Source organism: Carassius gibelio, chromosome B15 (genome assembly GCF_023724105.1).
Source record: "Carassius gibelio isolate Cgi1373 ecotype wild population from Czech Republic chromosome B15, carGib1.2-hapl.c, whole genome shotgun sequence".
In the NCBI taxonomy this organism is placed as follows: domain Eukaryota; kingdom Metazoa; phylum Chordata; class Actinopteri; order Cypriniformes; family Cyprinidae; genus Carassius; species Carassius gibelio.
In genome coordinates this window covers 5817781-5840733 of record NC_068410.1, presented here as the reverse complement: position 1 = coordinate 5840733, position 22953 = coordinate 5817781, and the positions used below count along the sequence as shown (strand labels likewise).

General features: G+C 35.9%; 2 protein-coding genes across 3 annotated transcripts; one reads left to right on the top strand and one right to left on the bottom strand.

Annotated features, from left to right (window-relative positions):
• Positions 1–113: 113 nt before the first annotated feature.
• On the top strand, positions 114–10788 carry LOC127972088 (protein sel-1 homolog 3). 2 transcript variants are annotated; one of them, XM_052575366.1, is made up of 23 exons: positions 114–624; positions 722–1220; positions 1340–1466; positions 1558–1679; positions 1937–2052; positions 2623–2684; positions 2764–2896; positions 3124–3253; positions 3355–3492; positions 3617–3816; positions 3940–4119; positions 5167–5286; positions 5614–5754; positions 5953–6015; positions 7040–7213; positions 7300–7427; positions 7720–7803; positions 7981–8071; positions 8155–8239; positions 8821–8930; positions 9513–9640; positions 9739–9841; positions 10149–10788. In XM_052575366.1, exons 1-23 carry the CDS (start codon positions 424–426, stop codon positions 10284–10286), a joined length of 3273 nt encoding a protein of 1090 aa, XP_052431326.1. In that variant the 5' UTR covers positions 114–423; the 3' UTR covers positions 10287–10788. The 2 variants fall into 2 exon arrangements, with proteins under 2 accessions (XP_052431326.1, XP_052431325.1); XM_052575365.1 differs by having other exon boundaries at positions 359–624; positions 719–1220.
• A 1816-nt stretch (positions 10789–12604) lies between these two features.
• On the bottom strand, positions 12605–21392 carry LOC127973132 (short transient receptor potential channel 2-like). Its single transcript, XM_052577211.1, has 13 exons — positions 21378–21392; positions 18833–19525; positions 17876–18079; positions 17450–17614; positions 17133–17307; positions 16778–16978; positions 15700–15862; positions 15504–15596; positions 15218–15410; positions 14596–14723; positions 14403–14472; positions 14184–14316; positions 12605–12999 (listed from the first exon to the last, which is right to left on the bottom strand). The coding sequence occupies exons 1-13, from the start codon at positions 21390–21392 to the stop codon at positions 12629–12631; spliced, it is 2604 nt and encodes an 867-aa protein (XP_052433171.1). The 3' UTR covers positions 12605–12628.
• Between the last annotated feature and the right edge of the window lie 1561 nt (positions 21393–22953).

The window sequence follows — 22953 nt, the reverse complement described above, 5'->3', positions numbered from 1 at the left end:
CTGGTATGAATCAGACAATGTGGAAACACTTCATTACCCAGAATGCCACTTCCTGTGTGGCTAACTTAGTTAAAATAACTTGAAACAAAGCTAATTCCTAAATTATAAAATTCAAGACATTCCCTGGCATATCCGCACGGGGCACAGTTATAGCATAATCTTAAAACTGCATTGGGTGTTTATTAATATATTGCATATCTAGGAAAGCCGTACTATAATCCAAATCAAAATACGGTTGTCCAGAAACGTATACATCACTTAACCTGAGAGTAATTATTCATGAGATATGCTAAGTTTGCGTTAGAGGGTGGAACTCCTCAGTTCTGTTTGCTTAAACTCTTACACCTGCAGCTCAAACAGGATGTTATCCGGGTACCTGCTTTGGCGTTGATCACATGAAATCCTGCACTGCAACGGTCTTTGATGCGGATATGGCGCAACCAGACAAATAACGCAACAATATGCGCGACTGTGCACAATGAACGCAGCAAAAAGCTTCATTTTAATCAGATGAAAGTTGCTTTGTTTAAGCCTAATATTTTAATGATTGTTGGGTTTCGCGGAGGAATGATGGGAGATCTTCCAAAGAGATGTTTCTGTTTGTGTTTGTATGTCATTATTTCTGTAAGTACAGTGAGTGCATTTCAGACGCAAATTCGAGGTAGACCTGTAGTTTACATCCATAACTTAATATATCTGTTGTATATTTGTTTATAAGCAGATGTCTTTACCTGGCTGTCTGAGCCGGTCCAGCAGCACAGGTAACGTGGCTCTTGTTGACGCACCTGGCGAGCCCGTCTCCAGCTGTCCTTTACGCGTAAAGTACAGCTGTTTTCAGTCGTCCGTTGTGCATGTTCAGGTTCTGGTTTCCTTCGATACTGGATCTACCTCAGCCGTTTTCCACAAATCCTGGACCTGCGAGCCAGGACACTCCAGAACCCGCTTGGTAAACGTGCGTTTTCCTGACTGGCTTGTGTACCGACCTGACTGGATAATACACGGGTCTGACTGGGTTCTCAGCTGTTTATTGCGTGCTTGGATCGGACCGGATGAGTCCACCGGACCTGGCAGGTTTCCAGGAACCAGTGTGACGGTTCTCCTTGATATTCAATCACCACTGAGTCGACCCTTCAAACAGCACCAGCTTTGTGCCAAATGGGACACCGATTTTCTCTGGAGAGTCAGAAGAGATGACATGCCACAGTGCTTGGAGGAAAATGGTATTATATTATATGTGATATACATAAATGGCACAATAATGCCACTTTAAGTGTTTTTATTTGCAGTTTAAATCATAAAAAGTGCATTCTCTACAAGTTGTCACACTCTTTTCTTTAAGAGGTGGCATCTCTTCTCTCCACAATATATGCTTCTACTGGTGAACGTTATGGCATCATCAAAACCCTCCAGCCATTCAGAAATGAAGTTTTGGAAGGGCTGAGAATCAAATCCATATATTATCCCTGGTGGGAGCTTCTTTATTTCTACTAATTTGGCAACAAGGTTTAAGATTATCATTTAATTTGTGGAATAACTTCATGATTGTTGACTTTTTAGGTTTGCTGTTTCGCTTTGGGTTTTGGTGGAGAAACCTTGCAGTAACCCTTTATGTGGGCTTCTGCTGCACATTGATTCTGAAGATAATTATGTCACCCCTACAATGTTCCTCACCGATACTGGTAAGGCTATGAACCACTTATTTCTGTTTTTGATCAGTTACAAAATGTACCAAAATTTCCTGTGGCTCAGTGGTTGAGGATTGCATTATCAGCCCTAAAGGTCGTGGGTTAAATTCCCAGAGAACACACATACTGGTAAAAAATAAAATAAAATGAATAGCTTGAACAATAATAATAATAATATAGCTTGTAAGTCGCTTTGGATAAAAGTGTCTGCTAAATGCATAAATGAAATGTAAAATGTCTGATTTGTTCAGGTAAGATTCATGTCCAGGTGCATGGAGATGCCAGGTACTCCTCAGCGTTCCTTTCATCTTTTAAGGTTCCTCTTCATCAGTGGTGTCGAATCAGCCTGGAGATTCTGGGACGTGTAGTAAGTTTAAGGATGCATTCATGTGTAATGATCTCGTAGTATTGTTGGTGCACAAAGGCCACAGATTTGGTTCTCAAATTGTTTCAGAAATAGCTTATTGTTATCCTACAGGCGCCAATGGATTCAAAATGTAGTTTTGCATGAGAAAAGTTCAAGTTGGCAAATAAAGGTGCATTTACATTTTTTTTTTTTTTATTAATAATAATTTTAGTGAAAAACAATATCTTATGTATCTGCATCTATAAAAGCATACACCTATGGATTTATTTATTTTTATACAATGTAACATTTATTCCAGAACATGTTGAAATGAAAACGTATTTATTTGGTTTAAAGTGGGCCTTAACATAATGTCTGAAAACGATTATATTTGCACACAGAGATGGCCTTGCTTATATTGTTAGCGAATACATTTTTTATATTTTGTTGTCCAGGCGTGTGCCCATATAATTTGTCTCTCAGTTGCAATGACATTCCTACATTTCTCTAATTCACTTTGATTCACTATTCTTGTGCCAACTGATCCAGGCATTTGTGAAACTCATTTCCCCATATTTCCCTCTCCTGTAGGCGACAATTTCTATTGCATGTACGGAAGGGCAGCAGAAGTTTGTTAGCACAGCTGAGCATGTGTAAGAATCTTCATTTAAAGCTGTAAAACTTAACATTTCACAATTGTTACATTTAAGAAAGATCTGGTGTTTTGGGCAGATTTGGCAAAAACATCATGTTGGACGACACGCAAGGATATTTTGTGATTGGTGGAGGTAAATTTGTACGAGGCATTGAAGGATATTATGGACCAGCTACATATTATCGTATAGAAGGCCTCCCAGCTGACCAGGTAAGACATAATAGGATATTTTGTTTATTATATATTTATATTTATGCATATGGTGAATTATTCTTGGTAGTGACTTACATTGCATTCAATATATATAATAATAACGTGTGTGTGTGTATGTATGTATGTGTATATATATATGATTTTGGCATTGCCCTATAGAAGCTTTGAATGAGCCCTATACTGAGCTTCTTTTGAATATACTATGATATTTTCCATCTCCACAGGCTGAGATTGACCCTCCTCCTGTAATCTCAAAAGTGAATATAACCGGATGGTTCCAGTCTTGTGAGAATTTCAAATCAGAGCTTTTTCTGTCTGCACTAGATGACTCTCTTGCTGTAAGGAGATCATCAGGTCAGTACCATGGATGTCCACTAGATGGGACTAGAGAGTAAAATATGTTTTTGTCATTGTCTCCAGTTGTTTTGTTTCACCACATCAATATTCACATGCAGACAGCTGTTTGGACACATACACAGAGCTGCAGATGAATCACAGTACTCTCAACTCAACAGAACAGTGTATGTTCTTTGAATCAAATCCTTACAGACGCCAAGCTGCACAGTTGACCAAACTACTATCACAGAAATATGGTACGATTGTATTTAAACAGTTTATTGATGGGTGTTCACATCATACACACTCTACTCTTTAAAAGTTTGGGGGTCAGTAATATTATATAAAGTTTATATTCTGTTATTGTTACCTGTTTTGTAGGCAGGGTGAATGCATCAGCTGTGGGCAGGATTCTGTATGCTCTAGTCCTCCGTAAGATCAGTACAGCTCACAGTCTGGATGTTATAACCAGGGTGATGCCTTTCCTGCTGCAGTCTGGCTGTTTGGGAGACAATCGAGCACTGCATCTGGCCTCTGTACTGTACAGCAGTGGATTCGGAGTCAGGAGACAGACGTACAAGGTGTGTGTGTTTGTCTGGGATAATGTGGTTTCTCATGCATCAGTTCTACATGTCTAATCTGAACTCTGTGAAAGTGAATGAGGATTAGTAGTTCAACATGAAACCTGATTTGTGGCATCGCAGGCATGGCTGTTGGCCCTGCTGGCGGCTCAGAAGGACTGGAGGCTGGCGCTCTTACGTTTAGGGCACATGCATCATGTTGGTGACCTGGAGGTGACCCCTGACCGTGACCTTTCCTATGCTTATTACATTAACATCGCAAGACAAACCAGCATAGATCAGAAGAATCCCTCCCCACAGCAAGTAAGATAATTTTTTAAGTCTCTTTTTTGAAAACAGCACTCAAATTCGTCAAATCACGGAAGATGGTTAAAAAAAAAAAAAAAAAAAAAAAAAAAAAATATATATATATATATATATATATATATATATATATACATACATACATACATATATATATAATATACATTTCTCTAGTTATATTTATATATTACAGTTGCTTTTACATTCTCTTGCAAATAATGAGAAACCATAGTTTTGAGATCACAAATGTTTTGCCAGAGAACAGTATAGTTTTGTGAAAATGTAATAGTTATTCATGGAAACGTGTATATATATTTGCGCAAAAACAATAGTTTTGTGAAAGAATGCTTTTTTTGCTGTGTGTGTGTGTGTGAGGATGCAATATATTTCTGTGAGAATAACACTACCATTTTGTAAAAAAATAAAACAATACAATGTTAGAATACAAAACAGCACAAGAATACAATGTTTTTTTGGAAGGGAATGCAATCGTTTAGAGCAAAAAAACGACACACATATTTTGCTAGAAATTGCAAAGTTTCTAAGGAGAATATAATTATTTTGTGAAAGAACACACTTGTTTTTGTGAAAGCAGTGGTTTTGCAGGAGAACGTAATAGTTTTGTGTGAAAATGCAATGGTTTTGTGTGGGAATACGTGCTTGCTTTGAGCAAGGGCAACATTTCTTAAGGGAGTATGATTTTTTTTTTTCATCACCATGCCCCCTTAGGGGCTCAGTAAACTTCATCTTGTATTATTGGGGATAAATTAAATTTAACTTTTCAGTTTTAATACAGGGTTTAGAAAGAAAAATGAGGCTGTGAGGCACAGCAAAGCATTGAAAATGTTTTTTTATTTTTTTCCAGTCAGACTGTGCTTCATTGCATAAATGTGCTTCATTGCCTTTATTTTTCTTTGGCATCAAATTTAAGACTCTTTCAAGGTCATTATGAAATTAGATTCACATAAAAACTAACCCTTAAATTTAATGATGTGTTGTGTTGTGTTGTGCAAGGCAATTTGAATAGCTTTCTATTCTTCTCGGTAGACTTTTGTTGAGTTGATACGTTTAAATGATGAAGAGATCCTGAAGGCCCAAACCAATGAAAACCACGATCTGTTTCACTGGCTAAAGCTGCAGGCGCGAAGTGGAGTGGCTGAAGCTGAGGTATTAAAACATCCAGCTATTTTTTTTATATATATGATAAAGTGCACCGAATGTTCCATTTTGATGTTACAGTATTTCTCTGTACTAATTATTACAGTTTAAAAAAACTTTCTATTTTAATATATTTTCAAATGTAATTTATTGCTGATGCAAAGCTGAATTTTCAGCATCAGCACCTTCAGTAATCATCCCAATATTCTGACTGTGTAGCTCAAGAAATATTTCTTATGATATGAATTAATGTTGAAAACTGTTGTGCTGATTAATATTTCTGACATCAAACTTTTAAATGCTAGTTTATTTATTTACTTAAAAATTTTTCTTTAGCAAGCAATGGGGCGCATGTTATTCTGGGGTCAGCAAGGAGTGTCTCCAGATATTCAGACAGCAGTGAAACACTATGAGAGAGGTGCAGTCAAACTCCATGACCCCGTGTCCATGTACGACTACGCCATTGTGCTCCTTACGGTCAGGATTCTTTGTCTTTGCTCTTATATGCAGTCCTGAATCTTCTGTGTGATTCTTGTGTGATTGTCCGTGAAGAATATTTGATTTGGCCAGCAGAGGGCAGTCTTGCAAAGTGTTTAAAATGAATGATGCTGAAGATAGGGGTTTAGAGGAGATCAAATGTACTAAAGATCATATCATATTTTCTTGTATTAACAGGGTCAAGGAGTTCCAAAAGATGTTCAGAAAGCAGTCACGTTCCTGAAGAAAGCAATAGAACAGGTATATCTTGCAGGTGCTGTGTAAAAGTTTGTTTAAAACCAGGGGTTTTCAAACTGGGAAAGAGGACTGGAAGGGGTGCTAGGGAGCTTGTGATAAATGAAGGAAAAATGTAGGTAAAAAAAAAAATAATACAAAGTAAATAATACAAAAATATGTAATTAGATATATTCATCAATGTATACAACATCTGACAGTACAGTACTATGGTGAGAAAAAATTGGGATGCCAGGGGGTGCTAAGGGATAGGTGTAAAATTAACAAGAAAAAAAAAGTATAAATAAAAACATTAAAATTATGTAATTTTTTTTTAATAGTGCTGGGTAATCATTAATCACATCCAAAATAAAAGTTGTGTACATAAAATATGTGTAAAGTTTGTGTATATGTATATAAATACAAATGCATACATGTACATATTTAAGAATTATAAGCATATATTTATTTTCAATGTGATTAATCATTGCCCAGCACTAGTTTTTAAATAAGTTATGTATTATTATTATTATTATTATTATTATTATTATTATACACAGACACACACACACTATATAAAGATATATTCAATAAGTAAATAATAAATATATCTGACAGTATAGTTCTATAGTGAGAATAGAAATGGGAACTAAATACTTCCTAAATATGTTTTATAATATTTTCACAGTAAATACAAAAATAATAGGTCTTTATACATAAAATATGTAGTTGCCTTTTACATTTTAGGACTGGGGTTCCTCATATGATTTATTTATGTTTGAAGATGGAAAAAGCGTCTAGTTTTGTCTTAATTTCTTGTGTATATTCATGTTAATGGCATGAATGATGTCAAATGGCAACTGTACAGTACTTGTTTTGAAGTTAATTGTCATATTAAAGTGAGGCAACTAATGAATATAATTGGATTATAAAATGCAAGTGCATATGCTCTTAATGCATGTTACTGAATGTCATGGATCACAGTTTTTACTGACATATTTAGTGTATACCACTCAATCCACGACCTGTATGTGATTTTTACACCCTGCAGGGGTTTGTTCCTGCTATCACTGCTCTGGGCTGGTACTACGAGCAGTATGAGAAGGATTACGAGAAGGCTGTACATCTGTGGGAAGAAGCTGATGCCAAAGGTCACCCTGATGCTGCTATAAATCTGGGAGTTTTCTACTCTCAGGGCCTCTATCCTGGACAACCTGCCGACCAGGTAAACACTCACACGCTGAAGTGCTTTTACACCTCATATTAATCAAATAAAGTGTTTTGTTAACTATGACTTTCCTTCTTCATCAGTTTAAGGCATATAAGTACTATTTAAAGTCAGCCCAGAGAGGACACTTGAACGGTGGCATTGAATTGGCTGATATTTGGATTCATGGGATTCCTGGACGAGTTGCCAGACGCCCGGCAGATGCGGTTCTGTATGTAACTCAAAATAATATTATGCATTATTAATATATATTTTAATGTAGATATAAAAGCAAGCTTCATCTGCCATTCACGAGCATCATTCAACTTATCAAATTTGGCCCAAAAAAATCTGAATGTGCACATGTTCACTCATTGTGAATGGGCATGATGCCTCTGTTACCCATAATCCCCTAGTTGTTGAAGAGATTCAGTTTTTATTGTGTGGCACCAAGTTATTTCTAGCTCACATTTTGCTGTTGCATTAATAGGAAAGGAACTTTTCTCTTTCTCTTTGGACTTTAGTTGGGTTAAATGGGCGTCTGAACAGAATGGATATCTGGGAACAGTCTTGAGGAACGGACTGAATGCCTATTTCAGAGGAGACTGGTAAACCTTTCAGTTTGAGTGGCCACCGAGATATAGATGCAGATATGAATCTATAATACTCATAATATTCAATTACAGCATGAATACCCTTTTAGATTTCATTTACATTTGAAAAGGATGTTGCACTTTCTATTGTTTATTTCATCCTCTCTCTCTCTCTCTCTCTCATTGTTGCAGGATCATGTCTTTGATTTATTACCTGAGTGCTGCAGAGAGTGGATTTGAAGCAGCTCAGTTTAATGTGGCGTACCTGTGTGAACTCAACTCAGTGAGTCCATTCTAAACCGTTTCTTTAGATTCAGATGAACTTCTTCACTTCAGTGGCTTTGACAGATGTTTTATATATTGTAGGTCTCTCTGGATCCAGCGCTGGTGACTCAGTGCATGTTGAGATATTATAACATGTCAATACAGGCTCAAGATCCGGCTCCTTACGGTAATAAGGACTAAAATATAAATTCAAATTATGTGAAAATGTATTGTATATGTCTTTGTAAAAAGACATGTCGTGATTTGTTTTAAAATCATTTTTATTTATTTTTTAATTATTTACTTTTTATTAATGGGGAAAAATATTTACATTTTTATATTTTTTTATTGAATTTTGTTTTTTTTCTGTATAGTTATTTTAATTAATTTATTTGTAATTACTGATATCTTTTTTTATTTTTATATATATATATATATATATATATATATATATATATATATATATATATATATATATATATATATATATATATATATATATATATATATATATTAGGGTCTGTTCATTTATATTTGATCTGAAAAGGTTGACAACCGCTGCAGTAGAATATAAAATGAATGTAATTTAGTGTGGGACAGAGTGGCAGTCATATATCTTTATATTGAACTGAGATGCTTGTCGTGAAGGGCACCTGAGGTTTGACTCTGTCCTGCGTCAGTGCATCAGTACATGAGCTCTTTCTCAAGCTCCCTGTAGCTTAAGCTGGAGTCTCTGCATGCGGTGATGGATGTTTGTTTCCCTCTCAGCTTTGATCAGAATGGGAGATTTGTTCTGTGGCGAACAGGCTTTGGGCAGAAAAGAGGTTTCTGATGCCGCCGAGCTGTACAAGCAAGCAGCTCTCAAGAATGAACCGCAGGTACCTGTATCAGCAAATGGACTGAAGTGTAACCTTGAATGATCAGGAATCATCATTTATAATAAATATGTGATTTCAACTGTGTGTGTGTATATATATATATATATATATATAAGTAAACAATAGCCCAAGTTTATTTATTTAATAATTTTTTTCATTTGTTCATACAAGGTATGTTTGTCATTCTAATAAAATATATTTATTTGTTTTTGTTTTAACAAGCTGTATTTGTTCTAACAAGCTTTGTTTATTTGTCTTAGTTTTTAAGTTTTTGTTTATTTGTTATAACAAGTGAAAAGTTTCTTTTAACAAACAGTAGTTTATTTGTTCTGAGAAACATGAAAGTTGATCTCTTCTAACAAGCTGTGTTTGTTGTTCTAAAATATAGTAAGTTTTTGACTGTTTTATGTGCTATTTTGATTTAACAGCAGTATTTGTTTATTTATTCATTCGTTCTAATGCACAATATTTAACTTTTTTTGTTGTTGCTTTATTCATTTTATTATTATTATTATTATTATTTGTTTTGCTTTTTGTTGTTTTTTGTTTTTGTTTTAAATTTCACTGAATTTGTCTCCTCAGGGTTGGTATAATCTTGGCCTGCTTGTGCAAAGCGGAGAATCTCTGCCGTTTAGTGTGCTTTCTGAGCTCAATTTGCTCCACCTTCACTTAACAGACCGACAGATGCTTCTCAGCACCCTGTACCAAAGGTAAGACAACACCACAATCATGAAACATCCAGACTGCCATTATCTTATTATATATTGTTCTAACAGTCTATTACAGCATGTGTATATATTTTCCATAGATGTAGAGAGACCAATAGCACAGATGCCTACCTGCCCTGCACTCTGGCACTGTTCAGCGCACACCTGCAATCTTTACAACTACATCAGGATACTGCAGTAAAGGTCTGTCTGTTCTTGTCTTCGAAGTAGAAATATTGATTTTTGGCTGTCTGGACCAAAAGTGTACTGTAGCATTGAACATTTAATGGAATTATAAAGCAGTCAGTCAGTCAACCACACAAAAAAAAAAAAAAAAAAAAAAAAAACAGCCTGGATGAACTCCTTGTTGTTTACTTTGCTTATTAGTGTATAATCGCCTCATGGGGAAGCTCCTGTGGTTACTGTGTTAACATCATAATGATTCGTCTCTGAGATTGTCTAATGATGAGAGGCTAATTTTCACAAGTAGATGTTTTCTCTGTTCCTGTAGCTCATTGCCACAGTTTCGGCTGCTGTCGGAGCTCTCTCTTTTGTATTTGGACTAATTAAATGGAGGACAACACCACTCCACCAAACATCTCAATCTCAAACATCTGCTTCCAGCCAAACTCAAGAGGAGGAATCCTAAAGAAAACTGCTAGATAACTCTTATTATTGTTTATACACAAGTCTCAATATTCTCTGTGCACTTGTTTAATCCTCGTTTTTATGCCACTAAGAGATGCAGTATAATTACAAAATGCAGTATAACTTGAAATTGAAGCACAATCTGACATGTGATTATACAGGGATGTATGTTGCATTTCTATTCTGGTGAACTTCAAGAGATCACCCAAAAATTACAATCCTGTCATTTTATTCACCAAGTTGTTCCAAACCTGTATGAGTTGAAAACAAAAAAGACATTTTTTAGAACACTGGTAATCAAACAGTTTCAGGTAGCTATTGACTTCCATACTATGGGGGGAAAAATACTATGGAAGTCAATGGTTACCAGCAACTGTATTTACAAAAAGTCTTCAAAGCATCTTTTTTGCTCATCAGAAGAAAGAAACTCATACAGGGTTGGAACAACTTAAAGGTGAGCAAATGATAACAGAACTGTTTTTTTTTTTTTTTTTTTTTTTTTTTGTAAACTATGCCTCTAATAGTTTTTTTTTTTTTTTTAAAGCAAAGCAACAGATTTATTTGTAAATTATACCTTTTAAAAAAAAAAAAAAGTTACTTTTAAAGATTTTTCTTCCTCGTGTTTGTCACTTCTAAAGAATAATAATAATAAAGACATATTTTAAAATGTAATTCCTGTTAAACTCTTTGGCTTCTTGTTTCTGACGCGTCATTTCTTCAGAGAGTTCTGGCTGTCTCAAGGCAAACTCACTTTTCCCCCTCTTGGAGGTACGGTGTCCCAGCGGGGGCCACTCTGCCTGTGTGTAATGAAAGAGTGTGAGGACTCGCGAGGCTTCTGCGCAGACTGATGCAAACAGCAGGTGTGCAGCAGGCTGTGATGTGCCCACGGCCACACCAGGGCCCCGGGAACACACACCGCAGCTCATGCTTAATTAAAACAACACGAAAAACTGACTAACCCTCGGAGAGAGGGAGTTCACCACACTGTGTCAAGAGTCCAATCGTCAGGGGATGGTAATCTTACTGCGTTTGCATTCAAATAATGTGATGCTTTCTGTGAGACCCCCATTCTGGTGCCTCGTCATGATTTATGCATTTCACTTGGGCAGACTTACAATATACCTAATGCAAAGATCTTTTATTAAATAGTTGCTCTAAATTGTTCAGGGAATATGTTGGACTCGGCACACCGTTCAATCAATGTAATAGCTAAAGAAACAAGTTTTAAAGTCCTCAATCATCCTGAGAAATTGCCTCTGAGCTCTTTCTCCCCGGCCTGCTTTTATGTGTAATTGCTAAACTTTAGATGATGTTTGTGACTTTGAAAAGGCTCCAGAGGAGTGTGAGGTATTTGGCACATTCTAGAAATAGGGTACAAAATAGGAGTTGCAAGTCTTAAATGTAAGTTAAAGAAGATGCTTAGGCTTTCAAAAATGTTTTCCATCCATCCCAGGAATTTAAACGAAACGTTAGCGTTATTATTATTATTTTGCATTACTGAATGTTGCTTTGCACAGTAGTTATGATGAACTGATCACTTTTTTTTAATAAATGTTGGATTTGAATTTGGCAGATGGGGGCATATGTTTAATGTGTTTAAATGATAATGAGTAATATTAATAGTATTTTTTGTTAGCAAGGATACATAATATTACAATTTTAAAATTGACAGTAGATATCAAAAAAGAAAGTAAAGACCTTTGCAAAAGATTTAATATTATATTATTTTCTGTTCTGTTCTGTTCCATTCTTCAAAGAATTTTAAAAAATGCATGGTTTGCTCAAAAATATTAAACTGTTCTGTTATGTTTCCTGAGCACTATTCTAAATTGAAGTAATGTTTCACAATATTAGTGTTTTTACTGCATTTATTTGATCAAAAATAGTTAAACAATTTTCCAAAACATAAAATAATATTTATTATTATAAATTTTTAACATTAATGGAAAGTGCTTTTTTGTCATTAATAATAATAATAAAACACATTTGTTAACAAAAAAAAATATTTTTTGTTTTGATGTTTTATTTTGGGAAAATAAGTTATGAATAATTTTTGTACTGTTCTAATTTTTATTTAAGGTTTTTATGTTTATGATCTTCAACGTACATGTGAAAATATCCATAACCAAACAGATTGCTCAGCAAATATATGAGTGTGTGTATTTATTAGAATCTAAACCTCATTAAATGGATTTATCTGTCTTATGAGGCATGGGAATGTAGGTATCAATTATGATACAAATTACATATTAATCAACTATACTATGTAAGAATTAAGTTCTTAGTAATTCAGATTATTTTTCAGGGAATGGGTGTGCGCTGCGACACTGCAGTGTTTGTTTCTCACACATCAGGATTGCTGGCAGTCTCAAAAGTAGTCTCTTCTCCTGGGACGGGCTCCACAGGGCCCTCGGACTCAGGCTCCTCCCCCTCCTCTGAGACCATCCCTCCCGCTTGGATCTCTCCTTCCTTCTCGCCCTCCTCCTCCCCTGCGGGATGAGTACTGATGTGCAGATCTGTGTTTTCGCACCCCATGGCCTCGTTCTTATCAAAGTCACGGAAATTGTTCTTTGCACCCAAGATGTATTTGCCCAGGATGTTGGCCTGGTCCGGCTCGCTCTTGTGCTGCCACTGCAGCTTCTGGTGGAACTCCTGCATCTCAGTGTGCAGTCGGCCGACAACTTTATTCAGCTCGGTGATTCTGTTCCCAACATCTGAGCATCACAACAACAACACTTAGTAGCAAAAAGGTTCAGAACAGCATACTATCATACTACTCATAGTATTGATGCAGTGTGGATCGATTGTATATATTTTTTTTCTTTATGAAATTCTTGGATAACAATATTTCCTGGATAACCATATTTCAAGAAAAACAAGTTTTCTCACTTAACACTTTCTTCACTCATTATTTTGATTAGACTGGATGTTTGTGGTATTTTATTTTAATTTTTACATGAAATTGGATATAAAAATGCAAATTCTAAGATAAACTGGCATTCAAAAGTTTGGGGTTGGTAGCTCTTGTATTGTATTGTAAGAAGTCTCGTATGCTCCCCAAAGCTGCATTTATTTGAAAAAAATACAGTAAAATCTGTAAAACTGTGCATTTATTAAATGTAGTTAATGGTAAGTTTAACATTTTCTAATGCGTTATTAAAATGATTAATAAAGACTAAAAACAATGTAAAAAATATATTGTTCATTTACTGTTATTTTTAATTTATTACTGCACTTTATAATGCAGTTTTAACACACCAATAAATTAGCAGCAACAAACTAGCAGTGTTTATTTGAAATCATAGACATTTATAATCTTAAAAAAAAAAGATTTCTGTAGCTTTAATCAATTTATTCTGTCATTGCTGAATAAGAGTTAATCTCTTAAAAAATAAAATCATACTAGACTTCTTGTCACTTACTGAGCTGCATATATTGAAATCATGTGACAATGTAGTATAGTGCTGTTTGAAGTGTTAACTTTACAACATCCTTACTGTTTCACATTTAACTTAAACAACTGAAGATGATGTATGATAGTGTGCCATTCCGAGCATTGTCTTAAAACAAGTAAGTATTCATTTATCAGACACTTATCCATTTTAATTTGCAGTAAACTTATTATGTTCTTTAATTACAGGGACAGTCCCTTTGGATAAACAGTCTTGCTAAAAGATCACCTTTTCTGGGGTTTGAACCTACAACCTTGTGGTTACCCGCACAGATCTTTGACCTCAAGGTCACAGCTCATTAGGTATATTGTTTGACATAATTAATGTTTAATGCAAAATGTCTCACTATTATGTGTTTTTTTTTTTTTTTTTTTTTTTTTTTTTTTAAATAACTGAAATACTGCAAGCTTTTTGCATCATTACCTGATGCCAGAAATATGACTTACCTTTACGCTTGCTCTCTTCAAACTCTCTGCGTGCGGCTTCGATGTAGCGGTGCACTAGAGCCTTGGTCACCTGCAGGCGGTATGGCACTCTGCCCTCACCTTGACCTCCGCTGCTATTCAGGGTATTGCTAGACTAAAACATTTTTAAAAAATATGAAAAACACCTCAACAGCCAAGAATTATGGCGGTTGTCGAGCCAGAATCCCCTCAGATACTCACCAAAGATGCAATGGGAGGATATTCTGGGGCTTTCTTATTACTGCAACAGCAAATCTTCCGGCAGATGCTTCTACACAAGACCAGGAGGAACAGAAAGGTTGCATCTGGTTCTAAATGATCTAAAGTCTTTGGTAAAAAATTATGGAGAGTTATGGAGGTTTGATAGTACTTCGCATCTAGCAGGTCTTCTTACCTCAAGATATAGAAGAGAGCCTTTGGAGATGGGATGATATTAAAGGGAGCTGGCATAGTGAGACCCTCCCTGAAGTAAGTGAGGTAGAGTTTAGAGCGAGCAAACTTCCACTCGACGTCTGCGTCATCCTGAGAGGAACATACAGAAACATTGTCGTTCAAAAGTTTGGGGTTGGTAAAGTTTTGGTAAGGTAAGATATTGTTTTTAAATGAAATCTCTTCTGCTCACCAAGGCTGAATTGATTTGATCATAAATACAGTAAAAACATTTCAAATTAAAATAAAAAAAATTCTGTTTTCTATTTGAATATATTTAAAACTGTGGCATCATTACTCCAGTCTTCAGTGTCACGTGATCCTTCAGAAATCATTCTAATATGCTGATCTGCTGCACAAAAACATTTCTTATTATCAAAGTTGAAAACAGCTGTGCTACTTCAAAACTGCTGAATGTTTGATGAATAGTAAGTTCAAAAGAATAGCATTTATGTGAAATATTGTTCATGAGGGAGAGTAAATAAAAACCACTTACATTTTTGGGAAGGTTTCTGCAATCGAACCGGTCTACAACTGCTCTCTAATATAATCTTATCTGGTTTATAATGATCTTTTAAGCTTCACACCTCAATCCTCTGGAATGAATTGGAGATCATGGCAATAAGCATGTTGAGTAGCACTATGACGATGAGCAGTGTGAATATCCCGTAGAAAATCCTTCCCACAAACTCAGCCAGAGCGTAATCAGGCATGTCTACGTATTCCTGGTTTGCCATTCCAAACATGGTCCAGAAGAGGAAGTTAAATGTTTCATTAAATCTAAATTGAATACATCAGACAAACAGATTCATGTCCGGGTGATTTCAAACCAAACAAACACATTTAATGACATGTAAACAAACTATTAATCACCTGCCAAGATGTGGAGAAACAACATATGGGACATATATGTTGTTTATTCCGCACAAAAATGCGGTTCCGATGATCATGAGGATGAACATGAACCTGTAGAGCAAGAAAAACATGTGATGAAAGTGAATTTAATGGTGTTCTCCTCCTGTAGCTATACTGGACGTCCAATCGCAGAGATCAAACGGCAAGATCTGACCTCATCATGTCATCGATCATTCTTCCCATGGATATCTGCAGGGTTCCCAGGGATTCATGGGCCGGCAGAATGTAGGCGAGACGTGTGAAACTCAGCATGCTGGTCACGGCAAACAGAGTCTCTGCAATCAGCTGAGGATCCTCCTGTTTCCAGTCCTCTCGTACTATTCAAAAATAATAATAATAATAATATTAATTTGAGATGTATTTTTTTTTTAATGTATAGGTAGAATCAGTAAAAATTGTATATATAAAAAAAAATAACAATTACTATTACTACTGCTGCTACACGTGGAAAATAAATTAAATGTCAAGTAATTATCATATCATATTTAATTGCATTTTTAAATGTATTGTAAGTTAAATATTAATATAACAATTGATATAAAAAATATTATTAATTATTTTAACTGTATTTGTAATTATTAATAATAAAATAAAAAGAATTACCACAGTTGTTATTTAATTTATAACAATAATATTTAATGGTATTTTTCATCAATAACACAAAAAATAGTATTACGTTAATATGTAAATGTTATTATTATTATTATTACTACTATTATAAATAGTGTTATTATATGACTTTATTATTAAAATATGTATTATTATTATTATTATTATTATTGTTGTTGTTGTTGTTATTTTTATCCCAACTGTATTTGTTAATAATATTAATTAATAATAATAATTATTATTATTATTTAATTTATATTACAAAAAATATAATAATAATAATAATAATAATAATAAAAATAATATATATATATATATATATATATATATATATATATATATATATATATATATATATATATATATATAACAATTACAATTGTATCATAATAAATCTATTATTATTATTATTATTAGCTGTATTTGTTGATAACAGTACTTCTATTGTCGATGTTTCAACCATTTGTTAATAACAATGTTTAACTAAAAATACAGATAATTTTGATTATTGTATTATGTTGTATCTATCTATATTACTTTAAGTAAGTGTGATATATGGATGGCTTGTTAGAAGAATAAAAAAAAAAGGGCTAGTTAAATATATCCTATATGTGAGATGTCACCTGTGTTTGTGAAATAGTCACACAGTTCTTGAGTGCTGGAGTCCTGACAGAGGAAATAGCCCCTTAGCATGATGAGGATGCGCAGTGTGAAGGATGCCAGATACATGCTCAGAACCATCATATCCACAATGTTCCATAAATCCAGGAAGTAGCTCTTCAAACCCTCAATCCAAACTTCCTTGCACTCAAACCAGAAGAAACCTACCAATGCAGAAAGATAAACACTCTATTTTAGACAACAATCATAACATTTACTCTCTCTAAATAAATCAAAGACAATTATTGTCTAGACTCAGATATTTTAATGCCTATTAAGTGGTTTTCCAGTGTTTTTTTATTTGGCAGCGTGACCCACCAGCAACCCATATCATATGGAGAGAGTTATGGAGAATGTTCTGCTTTCGGGAGGCAAAATCACTGCGGTAGATCTCCATGAAAATCGACTCCGTCAAGAGAGTGATGAGGAACCACATGTATGACGCTGAGTGTAACAGGAACTTAATCACAGGAACCTTCAGCAGTTTACCCAGCTGGCAGAACAAAGTAGGTTTTGTCCATATAAATGAATAAATATTTGAAATGCTTTCCAGCTGTATTAAATAAGGTCGTTTGCATGGGCCCATGGGCCATTATGGTGTTATTCAATTGTTATCACCACTGGCTCAAATTTACCTTGGACTTAGGCGCGATCCAGTAAACGAGGCAGAGAAACGGCATGGCAATGAATATCCCCAAAGACACCAGGAGTTTCCAAGCAGTTCGACTTCCCCTCCAACCAGACAGGCTACCGCACCAAATGGAGGAGAGCACTTGCTGGCAGATGGGATGAGTCACAAACTAGACGAGGAAAACAAACAGTCAGGCCTCCGAGCCAACTGTCAGTCAATCAGACATCCCATACGGCATGAACACAGGGGTCGAACAACTGACAGATGATGTTCACATGCCCTGTGTTTCTCCTCGATCAAAATTAAATAAATAATTCAATAAAATAAATTAAACTAAAAAAATAATATAAACTAAATTAAAAATAGTTAGTAGATAGTGACATTTGATCACATTTATAAGTTGCTGCAATAAAAAACCAAAATGAAGTACCTGTTTTTGATTGTAGTTGACCGCCAGTCGAAGACGCGCGAGGTTGGGGATGCCTTCCTCAAACGTCTGTTCATCCAGTTCTTCATCCTCGCTGTCATCCTCAGCGCTGTTGAGGATGGTGGAGACCTCGCTCTGGTTCCGGCACATTCCCAGAAGCTCCACTGCAAACTCTTGACACAGCTGTTCCAACGCCAGGTACTGCGGCTAAACAGCGGTAAAGAGTTTTGAGAAAGAAATGTTAAAAGTGTGTTTACCGAATGCTGCTAACTATGAAAACAGCTTATTATAAATATACTGACAATTCAATGCAATAATGATGGAAAAACTTGGCAATTATGGGAAAAACCTGATTGTCAAATTATGAAGCATAATCAGTGCAAGGACATGCATAAAAAAAATTCAATGAGTCAGTTATTAGTATACTAATAGCATATTGTCAGTGCTGGGTAGATTACTTACAAATTGTAGTCCATTAATGATTACAAATTACATGACTAAGATATTTAGTAACATAATCTGGATTGCATATTATGTTTGACTAATATTTGATTACTTTTAGATTACTTTTTTTTTTTACCCAATTTATCACATAGACTTGAATGGGAATATTGTGTACCATTTAGATTTTTAAACAACAACAAAAATAACAAAAATAAAGAAAATGTAATCCATTCTTTGTTATCAATACCATAAAATCCTTTAAACGTTACATTACAGCAGGGTTTCCCAAACTGTAGATAAGTGGTAAATTCATTTAGGAAGGAAAAAAAACTTTACTTTAATACTTACTTTAAGTAAGTAATTTATTTTTTTTGGAATCGGATTATGCAATCCAGATTATATGTTATCAATTACAATCTAACACTGACAATTCTTAGTAGCTCTTGAAAAAGAGACAATTGAATATATATATATTTACAATGTTTTCTATAAATTAATGAATTTTTCTACGCTCACCTTAAACTCTGGTTCTTTTTTAGAGAGTTTGCGCAGTTCTCGGCTGAGGTGGAAAGCGCTGAGCATGGCGTCTTCTGAGGTGATTGACAGATATGCACGGCTGGCGATGCCTCTGTATGTATTTATACGGGACAGCGAGAACTTAAGCAAGTCATATTGCCGGCCGTTACGGCACTCCAGGCATGTGCACGAGATGGAGTGAGGCAGAGGAATGTCATGACCTCTCTGGGTCAGCATAGTTACTATCTCATACAGGTCCTTCTGGCAGGCCAGCGTTAGTGGTGTCACTCCTGGTGCGAACTGAGAATCATCAATGGAGTGGTCGAAGATGGCCATGCTGAAAGAACGAACATCCATCTTGTTTCCTTTCTCTTGATCCAGGCGGTCCAGGAGGTGTTTGACAAATCTGGGCTGGTTAGTGTCGACGGCCACCAGCAGAGCCTCGTGAATCTGACGGAAGTCAAACTTGACGCCTAGCAGAAGGGAGGTCATGATGTCTTCGCTGCCCAGTCGGATGGAAAGGTTTAACGCTTCCCTCCATAACCGATCCTCAGATTCGTCCAGCTGGCGGATGATCCCGTCTCCAAGGGAGAGGAGACTGTCCACCCAGGCCATGTTGCCCTCTTGGATGGCGGGGATCAGCTCTGGTGGAAAGTGAAGCTTCTTGTTCACAATCTCCCGCCAGTTGTCTGGCTGCTCAGAGAGACGGGACAGAAGATATTTAAAAATCCTTACCAAACCATCATTAATAAAAGCAAATTCTAAAAAGCAAAACCAGGGGAAAAAATTCTGGTCAAATACTGTATAATACAATAATAATACAGAATAAGAAATACAATTTTATTGACACTGTACACTTTTTTTCAACTGCTCTGCTGTTCTTTTTGGGTCAGATTTAAACTAACATTTTATTCAGCAAGAATGAAACGATCAAAAGGGGCAGTAAATAAATGTATATTGTGTATATAAAAAAAAACAATTTTGCAAAAAAAAAACCTGTTTACACATATATTGTCGCTGTCATGATCCGGTCAATGAACTTCCATTAATTCACCACCAGAGGACATCATCCACAACACAGACTCTCACACAACACAGTACACTCTGGACTACATTTCCCAAGCTCCATTGCATCAATCACAGTCACCTGATAACAATCACACATGAACCTGAGACCAATCACACACACACACACACACACACAGCATAATCAATCAGACAGGCTTTATAAGCTTTGGACTTCCTTTCACACACTGGCGAGTATTGTTCTGCAAATATCCCTCCTTTAGCGATAGCTGTGGATACTTAATGCCTATCTGTGTTAGTTTCCATAGTCTTGTCTTGGTTTCTAGTTTTCATAGTTAATCTTTTTCTTGCCTTGCTGTGTTTTGACCCTTTTGCTCTGGATACTGGATTACCCCTCTTGCTTAGCCCTCTGGATTTTGTTCACTCATCGAAGACCCACGCTTGCCCTAGGGATATTCTTTGGCTTGCCCTCTTTAAACCTGTTTGCCAGTGTTTGACCCATGTCTGCTATGACCACGTCTCTGTGTAATAAAAGCTTGCACATGGATCCACACATCCCGCGACTCGTCAGCCAAGTTACAATAGCACAACTATTTTCAACATTGATATTAGCCTAATAAATGCTTATTGAGCACCAGATCAGCATATGAGAATAATTTCTGAAGAACAACAATACATTTAAATTCTAATAACATTTCACAACATTACTGTGTATAAATTATATTTTTGGCCACATAAATGCAACCTTAGTGAACATAAGATAATTTGTGCAAAAACATAAAATCTTACCGACCTCACATTTTTGAACCGTAGTGTATATACTAGTGCTGTCAGATGATAAATTGCATCCAAAATAAAAGTTTTTTTATTTACATAATATATGTGTGTGTATATCTATGTCTATAGATAAATACACACATGTATTTATATATTTAAGAAAATGTTACGTTTATATATGAAATATATTAATATGAATATAAATATATACTGTACAATATTTTCTAAACATATGCTGTAAGTGTGTGTCTATATATATATAATAAATATACACAATACATAGACATATTATGAGAACAAAACTTTTTTTTTGGATGTGATTAATCGCAATTGATCATTTGAAAGCACCATATACTCTATACCTAAATGATGTAAATTATGTACTAAATTCACTGGTTGGATAATAAAATTTCTAAAATGGACAGTTTTAAATCGATTGTTTCGATTCGATTGTTTTCAAAGTCTCATTCTACATTATATTAATGTGTCAAGCTGCTATGTTGGCTGGCAACCATAAACTATAAACATTGTAAACTATTTAAACTATTTAAACATCTTTTACCATATTGCTGTGGTTTTATAATGGCAATAATCCATTAAATTTCATCAGTTACCATGTTTTTTACCACAGATAGTGGCCTTTTAGACCCTCTGCTTTGCATTGTGCCTAAAACCACCCATTACTTTTGGCACTTATATCATTTAATGCCTTGCAATCAAAACCTTTAAATCTGAAACTCACCGTAAGGTTTTCCATGTTCTTAGTGGAGCACCCCAAATCAGAAAACTTCTTTTGAGAAATACGTCAGATCAAAATAGTGAGCAGCTGTCTCATGTCAGCTTGAGATATGAATCCAGAAAGGAACAATATGCTTGTCACCTTTAAGACCTGTTTAGTGATTTTGTCCTTCTGTACAAGCCTTGTTTTTGTCTACTGATGTATCATGTTCTGGGAATTAGCTTGTACCACCCACTCAGCACCAATAACAGAGAAGCTCCCTGAGGATAACACATAAACATGTTATTAGCACACAGTACTGTTGCATTTCATTTGGATAATTACAGTTTAAATTCTGATTACCAATGCCTTCAGAGCGGGTTCGCAAATCATTTGAATCAGATCACGACTTCAGAGCGGGTTCGCGAATCATTTGAGTCAGATCGCGACCTCAGTGCGGGTCCGCAAATCATTTGAGTTATATCGGGACTTTAGAGCGGGCCCGCGAATCATTTGAGTCATTTGAGTCAGATCGCTACTTCAGAGCGGGTCCGCGAATCATTTGAGTCATTTGAGTCAGATCGCGACTTCAGAGCGGGCCCGCGAATCATTTGAGTCGAGTCAGATCGCGACTTCAGAGCGGGCCCGCGAATCATTTGAGTCGAGTCAGATCGGGACTTCAGAGCGGCCCCGCGAATCATTTGAGTCAGATCGGGACTTCAGAGCGGGTTCGCGAATCATTTGACTCGAGTCAGATCGGGACTTCAGAACGGGTCCGCGAATCATTTGAGTCGAGTCAGATCGGGACTTCAGAGCGGGCCCGCGAATCATTTGAGTCATTTGAGTCAGATCGCGACTTCATAGCTGGTTCACGAATCATTTGAGACGTCAGATCGGGACTTCAGAGCGGGTACGCGAATCATTTGAGTCAGATAGCGACTTCAGAGCGGGTCCGCGAATCATTTAGATAACGACTTCAGAGCGGTTCCGCGAATCATTTGAGTCAGATCGGGACTTCAGGGCGGGCCCGCGAATCATTTGAGTCATTTGAGTCAGATCGGGACTTCAGTGCGGGTTTGCGAATCATTTGAGTCGAGTCAGATCGCGACTTCAAAGCGGGTCCGAGAATCATTTGAGTCGAGTCAGATCGCGACTTCAAAGCGGGTCCGAGAATCATTTGAGTCGAGTGAGATCGCTACTTCAAAGCGGGTCCGAGAATCATTTAGATCGATACGAATCATTTGAGTCATTTGAGTCAGATCGGGACTTCAGATCGGGTTCGCGAATCATTTCAGATCGCGACTTCAGAGCGGATCCGCGAATCATTTGAGTCGAGTCAGATAGCGGGTTCGCGAATCATTTCATCGTTTTATTATTTGCATCGTTTTAATTTAATTTTATTTTATTTCCTGCTTTGTACTTCAGTCTTTCTGTCAATGCTTTATATACATCATGATAATGACAGTCTGAATATTATGCATTAAATTTAATTCACCATCATTTATTTATTTATTTATTTTTACTTGTATTTTGCCAGGACCATTTCATGCTTTAATTTTATATTAGGAGCTACAAATAAGTCAAATGAAAAAAAAAGTGA

Excerpts from the sequence above, each read along its gene's own strand:
- LOC127972088 (XM_052575365.1), top strand. The coding sequence starts at position 424 with ATGCGGATATGGCGCAACCAGACAAATAACGCAACAATATGCGCGACT. Across the intron at positions 1,221-1,339 it reads ACAGTGCTTGGAGGAAAATG|AGGTGGCATCTCTTCTCTCC; the intron begins GTATTATATTAT and ends CTTTTCTTTAAG. Across the intron at positions 8,931-9,512 it reads CTCTCAAGAATGAACCGCAG|GGTTGGTATAATCTTGGCCT; the intron begins GTACCTGTATCA and ends TTGTCTCCTCAG.
- LOC127973132 (XM_052577211.1), bottom strand. Across the intron at positions 15,411-15,503 it reads GTTTCTCCACATCTTGGCAG|ATTTAATGAAACATTTAACT; the intron begins GTGATTAATAGT and ends TATTCAATTTAG. Across the intron at positions 14,317-14,402 it reads ATCCTCCCATTGCATCTTTG|TCTAGCAATACCCTGAATAG; the intron begins GTGAGTATCTGA and ends AAAATGTTTTAG.